The sequence below is a fragment of the Rhinolophus sinicus genome, chromosome 12, assembly GCF_057876585.1.
Source record: "Rhinolophus sinicus isolate RSI-liver-muscle chromosome 12, RSI-T2T, whole genome shotgun sequence".
NCBI lineage: Eukaryota > Metazoa > Chordata > Mammalia > Chiroptera > Rhinolophidae > Rhinolophus > Rhinolophus sinicus.
In genome coordinates, this window is record NC_142512.1 from 19,973,424 (window position 1) to 19,987,323 (window position 13,900).

The following is a 13,900-nucleotide window of genomic DNA, read 5'->3' on the forward strand; positions in this document are numbered from 1 at the left end:
GACAATTTAAATAGCCACAGAGAACAGACTATCCATATCCTAGACGCACAGTTCCTTTTACATCAAAGAATGAACACAAGATTGCTCCTATAATTTGTCTTTCTCAGATTTTAACTTATCTCCTTTTCCACATTCAATTTTTGTCTTAATAATCAGGTAAAGGGCTCCTCAGAGGGCTCTTGAGACAAATAAACCTGATAATCATGATTTCCAAAAGTTTAAAAGAGAATTCAGTGATATAAAAAAATTATCCATCATGACTAAGTAGGGTTTATTCCCGGGATGCCAGGCTGATTCAACATTTAAACATCATTTAATGTAATCCGCTATATTATGCTTAAAAGCATTTGACAAAATCCAACACTCATTCACGAGAAAAATTCTCAGAAAAAGAAAAATAGAGGAGTACTTTCTCAAATTATAAAGAGCATCTAAAAAACTTACAGCTAGCATTATAATTAACAGTGAAACACGGAACATTTCTCCCTAAGATTTGGGACAGGGCAAGGAAGCCCATCCTCACCACTCTATTCAACACAGTGCTGGAAGGTCTTTGCCAATGATACATGTGATAAAGGGTTAATATCCAAATCTTATAAAGAACTCATACAACTCAACACCAAAAAGACAATCCAATTAATAAATGGGCAGATTACCTGAATACACATTTTGACAAAGAGGACATACAGATGGCCAACAGACATATGAAAAGATACTCAACATCTAATCATCAGAGAAATGCAAATCAAAACCACAATGAGGTATCATCTCACACCTGTCAGAATGGCTATCATCAATATATCAACAAACAAGTGTTGGTGAGAATGCAGAGAAAAGGGAACCCCCGTGCACTGTTGGTTGGATCACAAATTGGTGCAGCCACTACGGAAATAGTTCTGTATTTGACATTTAGGTCTGCGGTCTGCTTTGAGTTATTTTGGGGGAAGGTGTAAGGTCAGAGTCTGTATTCTTTTTTTGCATGGATACCCAGTTGTTCTAGTACCATTTGTTGAAAAGACTATCTTTTTTTCCATTGAATTGATCTTTTGCTCTTATATTGACTATATGTGTGGGTCAATTTCTGGGCTCTGTATTCTGTCCCCTCATCTATTTGTCTATTCTTTCACCAGTGCCACACTGCCTTGACTACATACAATATATATACAACAAGAAATCAAGTTTAAATGGGGAAGTTTTTGTTTCTTTCTTTCCCCCTGCAAAGTACTTTAACCAAACATTGTAGTGCAAAAAAAAAAAAAAAAAATTAATGTCAGCAAATTTATTCAACTACTGCAGAAACAAAACTTAAAAGAGAATGTGGGGAATCACAGTTGCCATTTGTTTGTCGTTCTTAGGTAAGTGGTATAAAAGGACTGAAAATCCCGAAAAACTGCCTGAATCACAAAGAATCTATGAAATCTTAAGTAAGCATTTTCCAATTTGTTTCTGGAACCTCTAAAAAATAACTTGTATATCAATATAAGCTAATCTGCTTACATAAATAAAATGGGACTATTGTTTTCATTATATGTACGTGTTTAACATACTTGTCAAAAAACAATTCTTCCATAAATATTATCATAGAAATTCAATAGTACAAGCGATCATGAATGACATTCATGAAACGACAAGGAATAAAATGACTAGTTGCTCTCTATTACACCCTAGAACCTGTGTTTTAGTCAAGGCTCAAGCAATTGGCTGAATGAACTTGCCTCACGGAGTTGTCATAAAACCCCAGAGATAATGTAAACAGAAGTAACCCTGTAAACTGCATAAACCTACAGATACATGGCTGACATAGAACAAAGCACTTTTATGCCTCAGTGTCCTTCTTGCTTTACAATCCCCTTTCCTGATTCTCAACATAAATTGCTACTTTTTCAAAGTCCAGATCCAAAGTCACATCCTTTGCAAAACCTTCCTTCATCCATCTGTACAGGCAGAACTAAATCCTCTTTATAATATTATGTTTTTATAGCTCTTTGCTCTTCATCAATTCAAGAATATAACAAACATTGTAATATGTACTGGAGGAAAAATATCTTAAATTTGTAAAATTGAAGTTTTTTCATATATATTATCTCATTTTATGTTTTTAAAAATATTTATAGGATAATTACAGGATATCATGATTATATGTTTATTATTTCTCTAACCAGAATGAGTTCACATGGATAGAAACTGAATCTGATTCATCTTTGATTCCCTGGAGTCTAGTACAGTACCTGGCACACAGGAGACGCTTATTAAATGCTTACTAAATGAATGAATAAAAGAGACACTTGGAGTAATAAAATAGCAATCAGAGTTAACACAGAAATAACCCTTATAAATTTCCACGGGGGGCGGGGTATGAGGAAGATATATACAATAGTCCTCCCTTATCTGTGGTTTCACTTTCTGCAGTTTCAGTTACCTGTGGTCGACTACTGTCTGAAAAATATTCAATGGAAAATCCCAGAAACAAACAAATCATACAGTTTAAATTGCATGCTGTTCTGAGCAGCATGATGAAATGTCCCACTGCCCGGCTCTGCCCTGCCTGGGATGTGATTCATCCCTTTGTCCAGCATCTCCATGCTGCATATGTTCTCCGTCCGTTAGCCTCTCATGGAGTCGCATCTCGGTTATCAGAGCAACTGGCCCAGAATCAGAGTGCTAATATTCAAGTAACCCTTACGTTAGTTAGCAGTGGCACAAAAGGGCAAGAGCAGTGATGCTGGCAATTTGGATCTGCCAAAGAGAAGCCATAAAGTGTCTCCTTTCAGTGAAAAGGTGAAAGGTCTTGACTTAATAAGAAAAAAAAATTGCATGCTGAGGTTGCTAAGATCTATGGCAAAAACGAATCTTCTATCTGTGAAATTGTGAAGAAGGAAAAAGACATTTGTGCTAGTTTTGCTGTTGTACTTCAAACTGCAAAAGTTATAGCCACAGAGCATGATAAGTGTTTAGTTAGGATGGAAAAGGCATTACATTTGTGGAAGACAGGAACAGAAAACGTTCTAATGGACGGCAACGCGTTGTGCCAGAAAGCATTGAGCCTGTATGAAGACTTCAGCAAGGGATCCCTGAAATGAGTGACCACATTCACATAACTTTTATTAACATATATTGTTATACATTATTCTATTTTATTAGTAACTGTTAATCTCTTTCCTTGCCTAATTTGTAAATTAAATTTTATGACAGGTATGTATATATAGGAAAAAACAGTATATACAGGGTTTGGTACTATCTGCAGTTTCAGGCATCCACAGGGTCTTGGAACTATGCCCCACGGGTAGGAGGACTCCTGTATTTTATATTATACAACATATTCCTCACTAGAGCAGATCACCTCCAACTCAAGTTTTACTGTTTCACAAAGCCACGTACCAACTGAAGATGAATTTGATGTTACTACAGCTCCAAATGAAGGAAAATGAGTTCTGTATAAAAGCTCCTAACTAGGTCACCCCTGCTTTGTAAAACTGGAAATTATCAAATGAATATAAAAACAAGCAAAGTATGTCCAGGGTAATATTAATTTGCTTTGTCTTCTATTTCATTACGGCAGGCAACTGTACCACTTAAGACAAACAGAGCTTGATCTGTAATTTTAAAATACTCCGTGAATGGAATGATAGATATACTGTGAAATAATCAAATGCTACCAGTTCTCATAGGCTAAAAATTCAATTCTCATTATACAAATGACCCCTGACATAGGTAAGGGATAAATTCTCAAGTTTATGGCTACTATTACATATAGCTTCTTCCATAAACTTCCCACTTTTTTACTTAAGAGCACTGTTTTCTTAGGATTACCTCACTATCATTACCTTTATAATGGGTGTTTTCTCCTTAGAGTAATGTTTCACAAAGAAACAAAGGATATATATGTGTTATGTATAAACCATTTCATGGTAGTTACTAAGTAAATAACAACAAATGGCAAATATGAAGTTAGAAGTGAGGTTGAAATGTAAATGCTGTTGTCCAGACAGATTAGATGTACTCATTAGCCAAGGGACTTCCCCAATACCAGCTTCATAACTCATAACATTCAAGTTTGTATCTCAACAAAACTGAGAAAACCATATTAAGAAAGCTAATGTCAAATCTTGAATGCCAAGAGTCTACTATATTATCTCATTCATAGATGAATCTGACCATTGTTTAATTGAATCATATGATATTTATTAAATAATATACATATAACTATACCAAAAAAATTGGGATAAAAGCACTCCTTCTAAAGGTCACTAAATTATGGTGTTCACGTCTCATATTTTTTCAAATATGGTCATAGCCCATTAATACAATTAGAATTTCATTTCATGAAAATTATTCTGGCATCAAAAGTATTTCCAATTCTATTTAAGAAATGTAAATTGACAATGTATATACAGTAAAAGGTTTTCTCCTTTAGTATTTACTTTTCTTACTCCTACAACCCTTACTAGGCATGTTCTGCTTCATGCAGAAATGCCTCACTGTTTACAAAGCCTCACTGTTTACAATGCCTTATCTTAGCGACTCTATGAAGTAGACACCACATGAAATAGTAGAGAGGCAATGCAGTATTGCTGAAGTAACACAATCAGAGGACCTGGGTTTGAATCTCAGCTTTTATTAGCCATGGAATGTGAGGAAAATTTAACTAAAATCATGAAACAAAAAGTGAAACAATTTTTAATGTTTTTAAAATGCCTACCTAAAATATTTCCAAAACCACAACTTTGGATCATCCAAATAACATGTCTGGTAAATCAAAAAAATTCAAAATATCAGTAGTCTAAACATAGCCTAAGACAGTCAAAAGAAAAATTGTCAGCAGAGAAAAGGTAAGCCTCCAACCGAAAATATAATTATTCTTTACTCATTCATAGACACATTTATATCCAAGTGTACAATTACAATACAAATATGTGTGTGATCTCAGATAATAACTCAATCATATCTGTTAGTCAAGTGGAATGAAAACAAAACAAATACTCAACTAAATATCATAAACGAGCCTGTTTATTTAAGTGTAACTTGCTTTATAGAAACAGTCCCGTATTTAAAAAGTTAAAACAAATTCTTTTAGATCTTTAGAGTAATTTTAATTTTGTAAAATGCCTTAAGTCATTCTCCCTTAAAATCATTTAAGCAACTATCCCAATTTGAAGATGAAAAAACACACAAAACAAAACAGAGAGGCCAGGTCATTTACTTTTTAGAGAAGGGTAAAGCAACTGGCCTTTCAATTCTCAGTAGCATTACATCCTGCTGGTTCCCTAATACAAGAAAAATAAAATTTTAAAGAAGCAAATCACAGGGGAGGCCCTGTGATGTGGGACAATATGGAAATGGATTAGGAAATGTGTGTTTAGTGAGAGCTATTAAAAAGTTATGAGACCTTGGCCTATGCTGTCTCTGAACCTTGTTTCCTCATCTGTAAATAAAAGAGATGCTTGCCAAAGACTTTTATTATATACTGTACAAGAATTTTATTTTAAAAAGGTCTTTCATGGGGAATTCATTTTGCAAAGCAAAAAAATAATTCATCACATTAATAATATCCAGATGCTATATACACATATGAAACATGATTTTAGTTCTCAAAATCAGAATTTCATATGTATATATAGCATCTGGACCACTACCTTGTACATGGTATGTATTCAATAAATATTTAGGGAATAAGTAAATGAATGAAAAATGTTTTCTATATTGGAGCACACATGTATATACATATTTATATGAAACCAAAATTAGTATCTGTTTACATCCATTTACTCAAACAAGTATTAAATATCTATGATATAACAGGAACCGCTAAGAACTAGACTAACCAGGTCCGTATCCTCATGAAGCTTACTTTCAAGGAATCAGATAGAAAAACAAGAAAACGAACAATTTATTCCACATTCTCATAAATGCTATGAAGGAAACAAAAAAGTGCTTTGTTAAATATTAATAAGGGACAGTCTACTTCAGACAAGATAGTTAGAAAAGGCGACTTTAAAGGGGTGACAAGTGAGCTTACACCAGAAAGACGTCAATGAATTAGCTACATGAAAAACTACGAGCTCTTCTGTGTGTGGAGGAAGGTGTATGTTCCCACACTGCAGTGGTGGTTTTGTTTTCTTCTCCCAAATAAACCCTTATTTTTACCAAAAGAAGGGTTTTGGTAAGGCAAAAAAGACAAAAAAGAAAAAAACTGGGAGTATTCTACAGATAAAACAAAATATAAGTACAAAGAGGCTGAGAAGGGAAAAGTCTTATCTTTGGGAAAGGAAATGAACAGAAGCCTGTATGGCTGGTACCTATGAAGCAAAGGGTGAGAGATACAAATGAAGGGATGGAAAGAAAGACATGAAGTGGGAAATTTAGGTAGCCGGTTAATCATGTAGGGTCCTGGGGTGGGTGGGGCATAAAAAGTTTATAATTCATTGGTGAGGGGACAGAGAAAGGAGTGGAATATTAAAATAAAAGTCCACTTAATAAATATTACTAGAAAAAAAGATTTTGCATAACCATACGATTTCTTATGTCTGGCTTGGAGTACAGTAAACCCAAAATGAAGTTGCCTGATAACTTCCCTGGGACCCTGAATCTGCCACGTTCTCTACTGGAACACTTTCTAAGTAAGTCTACTGGCCACCAGGATGCATTTGTGACAGGCCTGGCCAATCACAGTCACCCATTCCCCAGGGCCCAGGGATAAATACAAAGAGCCATAGTCTTCTATCTACAAAAGCAACTGAATTTGTAATTTAAAAGTCTTGCCATAATTAAAACTTCAGGCTTAGATGGACTCACTGGTAAATTGTATCAAACATTTAAAGAAGAAATAACATCGAGCCTGCACAAACTCTTTCAGCAAACAGAAAGAACTGGTTTTAATGGGCCCAGTATTACCATTACAGTAAAACCAGGCAAAGACTTCTAAGAAAAAGAAAACTAAAGATATTCTTCACAAGCATAATGTAAAAATCCTTTACAAAATCAACCCAGCGATACACAAAAAGGATCATAAATGTATCAAAACACAGTGGGGTTTATTCTAGAAATCAAGATTGGTTTAATGTTTGAAAATAATATCATTCATCATATTAAAGGAAAAAAACAACTGATCGTCTCAGTAGATGCAAAAAATGATATGGAAAAATTCAACCCCATTCATGATGAAAACTTTTAGCAAGAGAAAGCCTAGGAGCAAATGACACCTCAGTAACAACAAGCACATTGGCACCCAGATCTTTGCATCTGAACCCTTCGCTGATAAAAGGAACCAAGGTTGCTTGGAGAAGTGGTAGGTTTTAGAGCTGGGGCAGGGAAAACACAAGACAAACCATAAACATTTTGTGGCACCAGACAGTTAAGTGCTCAGAAAAGGATGGGTCATGTCAAATGACAGAAGCTAATGTGAAGGAGCTCCCAGTGGCCAAAGGTGGAACGATTTGAACAACAAAATAGTAACAGTGCTGGACTATAACCCCTAGTATAAGAAAGTAGCTATGAGTCCACACTAATAAATAATTAAGTAAAATAAATGATGGAGAAAGGACAGCTCTTCCTCATAGAATTACAACTAACAAATGTACAAGGACTGACGGAAACAGAAAATCACCAGCAGGCCAACACCACAGGAATAACTGGGGAAGCATGATTCACTAATGGATGGTAAACAATCAAGTTCGAGAAGAAACAGAATACATGCATCGTCTCAAAGCATCTTCCCCTATATTAAATAATTACAATTGGAAATACAGTCATTTTACAGTGGAGAAACCTGACACCACCTAACAAGGCACAACGAAAGGAGGTGTGCCTGTTTTTATAACTCACAGAGATGGAGCCAGTACATAAGATGACTGAAGAGTAAAATATTTGAAGGAGCAGATAAGGACAGAGAAAAGGCCAGGGGATGTACTGGCCCCCCCTGGGAGAAAACAGCTCATTCTCTAAAAACAATAAGAAAGGGGTAAGGAAGGGCACTCCTACAGGTAAATTTGGAGCAAAAAGGTAAACATTTCAGTGAAGTAGGAGTTAAGGACCTTTCTTTTGGGTGAAGTGACAGGAAGTCAAGAAGGAGAATGGGAAGTTTTGGTCAAGTTCTTGAACAGATGAGAGAGAGAACTAAATGGGGTCAAGCAAGCGAATGGCATTGGGCAATGCTGAATACTCAGATGAGGGTGAAAATGATGAATTTAAAACAAGGTTAATCTGCATATTGGGTCCTTTTTCTGTAGCCCTCAGACACAGGAGTAGAACAGCACACTAAGGATTGGGTTGGCATTTTACAAAGGTATAGCGGAAAGACAGGAAAGCAAAGAAGGACAAATGCTGGGAGCATTTCAGCTAATCAGCTATGAGATCCAGGGTAGCTGGGTTTCCTAGGAAAAGAGGTTGTAAGGAAAAAAATGTAAGAGAAAAGCTAGTGACCCTATAGACAGGCTTGGAGGGATAAAATGTGTTGGTCATAGAGAGGTGTTAGAGTTGAAGATTTCTGACGTGGTATAACTACAGATAAGAGGGAGGTTGCAGCCGTGGTACAAATTTTCCCTTGGAGGTGACAATCGCTGGCATTAAATAAGTCCAGGAAGAAAGTAGGCTCTTTCTGTTTGTGATCACTTATCTCTTAATACAAGTTTCTCACCACTACTGAACATCTCTGAAATTTGTCAGCTTCATTAGGGTAATGCAGAAAAGATGTTTATTCAAAATGACGAAACGCTTCTAGAGAAAAAGCATCAAAGCCTGGTCAGATACTGAGTGTACGACTTTGGACAAATGATACGTTTTAAGGGTTGAGGTAATCCAGTCTGTCTATTCTCTTAGTTCCCTAACTTCCCATCTGTAAAAATAGCAATAATACAATCAGCCCTACGTCCTTTAAAAATAAATATGAAGAGAGGCAGATAAGATCATAAAGGCAGAAGTTCTTTAGGGGGAAAAAAAGAACTTTAAAATAAAAGACTAACTCAGAATACTTCTTTCAAACAGGACAATATAAGGGAGAAATGAAAGAGAACAATTACATAAAGGAAGAGAAATTAATCTAAATAGGAACCAAAGAGCTCATAGGAAGGCATCCACAGTCCAGCAAAAAACAAACAGCTTGACACTAATTCAAAGTCAACATTTTTTTCTGACTGACATACTGAAAGAGACGCAGGGAAAGATGAGTAAAAAATGAAAGCTACCTTATCCACCATATAGGAGTAGAAATTACTGTCATCCTTAAGATAAACTGTTATAAGCTAACAATATTAATTTTTAGACAGAAAGAGTATTAAGGGGAGCTGGTAAAAGCAATTCACTACAAAGTCAGTATTTTTTTTAAGTTTGGTATTCATTTATAAAAATTGTTTTACTCTTTTCAAGGCAAAAATACATACTTTTGAAACAAGGTGTAGAAATTTACAGAAATAAGAAAAAGTAATATTTGAAGAATCAAATAAAAATCTAAATATGCTTCTAGCCATAAAAAGTCTGACCATATCGCACAGAATCAAACTAGTTACCTGAGTTACTGGGTATTTAAAAAACACTTTATTCATGAGAGATCAAAATAAGAAGTACCCTAGCAGCAAATGTGGCCTATTAATTACAAACGAGCTTGATGAAATATATAATCTCTTACTGTCTATCTCACTTTTAGATTAATTTAACTATTATTCTTTATGTTTCTTTTGCTTGGCTGTGTAACTACATTTTCTCTAATGAAAATGCATTATTCCTTGTATTAAAAAAAAAATCATACTGCCTGAGAATTTTTCCCTATTTTTGTGGCATGAATTTAAAAAAGAATAAAAGTGTTACTGAAGGCTCTGGGGAATGTTTATATATACACTATTAATGGGACTCTAAACTAGAAAAACTTTATAGAGGGAAATCTGACAATACTATATCAAAAACTTTAAAAATAAATATATTCCTTAATCCTGCAATTCTAATCCTAGAAATTTATCATAAGGAAATAATTATGGATACATGCAAAGACTTCAATATGAAAAATAGTAAAAACTGAAAATAATCCAAAAGGCCAACATTAGGGAAACGGTTACATGAATTAGGGTTTATCTGTTTTATGTAATATATGCACTATTAAAAGTTAAAAGAACTATTCAAACACAAACAAAAAAATTATCAAATAACATGGGAAAAGGCACACAATCTACCGATGAATAAAAATGATTATAGAATCTATACTGATGAGTGATTTGTCTTTTTTGTGTTGAATTATTCATAATTTCTAAAATGGGTAATAAAAAGAGTACTTATAGATTTTATTTAAAAAGTTACTCTAAAAAGAAAATCTTGCTAATTCTTCCACAAAACATTCAGCAAATAAAATACGGAGACAACACTGAAAAAACAGAGAATGTTTTTCATATTATTTTGCATATATATTAGTCCATAATGTTATTACCTAACTAGTATTTGTAATTTACAAAAAATATTGATTTTTCAAAAATGTATTTGGAAGCTCTGTGTTCTAATATAAAGAGCAATGACTAAGCCCTTGTTTTCAGTCTCAACAAGTCCCCTAATTCATCAGAAGCTTATATTCCATTCAAGTTCATCTGACTCAATTTCTCTCTGTACAGCATGAGCACAAACTTTCTCACAAGAATGTTGAAAGGAATGTATTATATATAAAATTGTCTGAAAAAATAAATAGAAAATACCTTTTTGATTTCCAATACTCTAGACACTTTTATAACCCTAAACAAATTATTTAAGCTGTGTGCCTCTGAATTATTGTAATTTTTTTCTGTTAAAAGGACAATATTAAACTCCTGAAGGTTTTCTTTTTTAACTTTTATTTTAAGTGTGTTTTTCCAGGACCCATCAGATCCAAGTCAAGTATTTGTTTCAATCTAGATGTGGAGGGTGCAGCTCACAGTGGCCCATGCGGGGATCGAACAGGCAAGGCAACCTTGTTGTTAAGAGCCCCGCGTTCTAACCAACTGAGCTAACCAGCCCCCCCATGAGTTTTCTTTGAATTATCAAAATAAATACAAAATAGCACATTTTCATATAAAATTTATAATAAACGTGTTCTAAAATAATGAAATAAGGGATAGTAATTCATGTAATTACTCTGGGATACTCTTTTCAGCAACAAATCATTCTTAAAGTAACGAAACTACTGTATTTCTGTTTTATTTCTTTTTGAGGCAATAAATATAAAAACACTAACGCAATCAATCTTTATTTTGTATCACTTGGGAATCTTATCCCTGAAATTACTCTGTACCCCAAGCATATACCAGGGATGCCAAAAAAATGTACACGTTTTAAGAGATGTTATCTATGTATTACTTTTCGAAGTTGAATTGAATTATGGTAGCAACGTGTAGTGTGATGTTCGCTCAAAAGATGGCGTTAATCACATGGATGCTAGTGTCATTTACTGTTACCATTTTAATACAGGTTTTTCCTTTCTTAAAATGTGTATACATTTTTTTGGCACCCTCCGTATTTAATAGTTTTGTATGTAATGCAAAAATTCTTTTTATGGTGGTCTTTATCAAATACAAAATGAACAACCAAAGCTATGAATAACTGCAAACTACACGTACTCTAGAAAAGACTGCCCCCTTGTGCCAATTAATAATATTCAACAGATTAAGGAAAAACACTAAATTATTTGACACTAGAAGCACCTAGACTTTTAAAAAGGTCTTGATTTTTACGTGTTCTGATTTCAACAGCTTATATTTAAAGTGGTCATCTTTAAAGAAAAATCAATTGAACAGTACATTAAGCTGATATGAACATGACTAATTTATGACATTCAGCAGCAAATAAGTGAATTCATAACATTTAACTATCATCGATACTAGCTGCTCAAATGCTCAGGAGCTGAACTCACGGAGATAAGTAATTTTCTGATCTTTAAGTTCTATAACAAAATACAGAAGAAATAAAGAAACTGGTACATTTCAGAGAAAAAAATAGATGAAGCAAGGATATAGTATGGTGACTTGTATTAAGATACACATATACTGATGGAAGGAGAACTGACTCTGGGTGATGAACACACAATGGGATTTATAGATGATGTAATACAGAACTGTACACCTGAAATCTATGTAATTTTACTAACAATTGTCACCCCAATAAATTAAAAAAAAAAAAAAGAAAATTAAAAAAAAGATACACATATACAGTTCATCGAAGTTTTTAGGTATTTTTTTCTGAATTCTTAGAAAACATTTTTTTTGGATGTGATGAATGGCTAATTACCCTTTATAAAGCTTCTTGACATATATAAGTGGCATCAGGCCATTTGAACATAAGTCAGTATCAGTATTATTGCTATTATTATTACTAATAACCTACAGAAGTGGACAAAAGTATTAGAACAATAGACTTGATAAAGAAAAGAAACATTAGGCAATAAAAGACATATTACAGATAACAATGAAGTGATGTGAATGCAGATTTTGGATATTTGACAGTATAATTTCTTTCCTAATTATGGTCAAAAGAGTTGCAATTCCATTTCTACCAAATAGGATCATTAGAGGAATTAAATGAATTAGCACTGATAACACTTACTGTAATAAATGCCATAAAATGTTTCTCGCATAAGTAAATGAATTAATAAGCATGGAAAACTACATAGTATGCCTATGTTCAATAATACATACTTTCGAAGATGGTCATGTTCTTTCAAAAATAGCTCAGTTCTTCTGTTGTTTACTCCAGAACCACTTTTATATGATCTAGAACAGAACAGAAAATTTAAGAACACACTTGGCAGATATTGCAAAAAAAGATTAAGTGACTGAGTCTAGTAATTTTCAAAGTGGACAAACTGAGTTTCTCCAGTTTTGAATGAACAATAAAAATGTACAATCCTTGTCATTTCCTTCTAAAAATGACGTGTATTATAAATAAATATGAATGCCTCTAATTTAGGCTAAGAGCTTATTATTTTTCACCAAAGTAATCCAACATTCTTAAACAAACAAAAATCTTACTTTCCCTTTCTCTATTATCTCCTGTATCTTTATTTTGTTCAAGTGGAAGTAAAACTTTGGAACGATCACTACACAGCACTCAGGGTGGGGAAACTACCGAAATGGAATGTTGCCTTCACAATGGTACATGCAGTCCATCAACTGAAGCCTAAAGAGCACTAAAATGAAGCTAAAGATCTGCCAGTTTTGGCATACTTAAGGATTTTTATCTTGGTCTTAAGTGCATTAAAATTTACCAGAAAATGCTTTGTATCATTACTATCAACACTTTCATATTTCTGTTCTTTACTTACAATAAAGTATCAAGAACAAAATAAAAAATTCACGTAACTGCACGTACTACTGCAGTAAGACAAAAGAGGGTCATGCTGCTAAAACTCAACCACTGGCTGAGAGGCAGTGCTACCGTGCAAAGCGCAGCGGGAAAGAAAACACTAGGGAAAGCAGCATGATAAAACTGAGAACACACTGGGCTGGGAAGGCTGATAATTTCAATTTAAATCTGTATTCCATCATTTATTAGTCAGTTAACCTTAGACAAGTCTCTTAACTCTTTTGCTGTGATGTTCGGATACGTTTTCCTCCGATGTTCGGATATATGTTTTCCTGTGGCTTACTTTATCAACAACAAAGACGTTTTGTATGCCACGTTGTGTAACATTTTGTAATAAATGTTTTATTACAAAAGCCAGTATATTCTAATTTATCTATACTTAAATCTAATTGATGCCACTTAGTATGTTTTGAGTATTCTTTTGCTAAAATTCAATATAATAGTAAATTTATTAACATATAACAAAGGTTTAAAATAAAAATAATATCATTTATGTACAAAGCAGCTCAAAACGTTATTAAATGATAAAATAGTCAAAATACCAATTTTTCACTTTTTGTAGATTTTTGACACATTTTGGGAAAACTTAATTAAT

General features: G+C 33.8%; 1 protein-coding gene across 2 annotated transcripts in view; it reads right to left on the reverse strand.

Annotated features, from left to right (window-relative positions):
- Nucleotides 1-13,900, reverse strand: part of GOSR1 (golgi SNAP receptor complex member 1) — a 37,631-nt gene that overhangs the window by 11,678 nt on the left and 12,053 nt on the right. For both annotated transcript variants that reach the window (XM_019739533.3, XM_019739532.3), the window contains exon 6: nucleotides 12,639-12,713. In XM_019739533.3, the coding sequence (XP_019595092.3) occupies nucleotides 12,639-12,713 (75 nt within the window). The remainder of the gene's footprint in view (nucleotides 1-12,638; nucleotides 12,714-13,900) is intronic.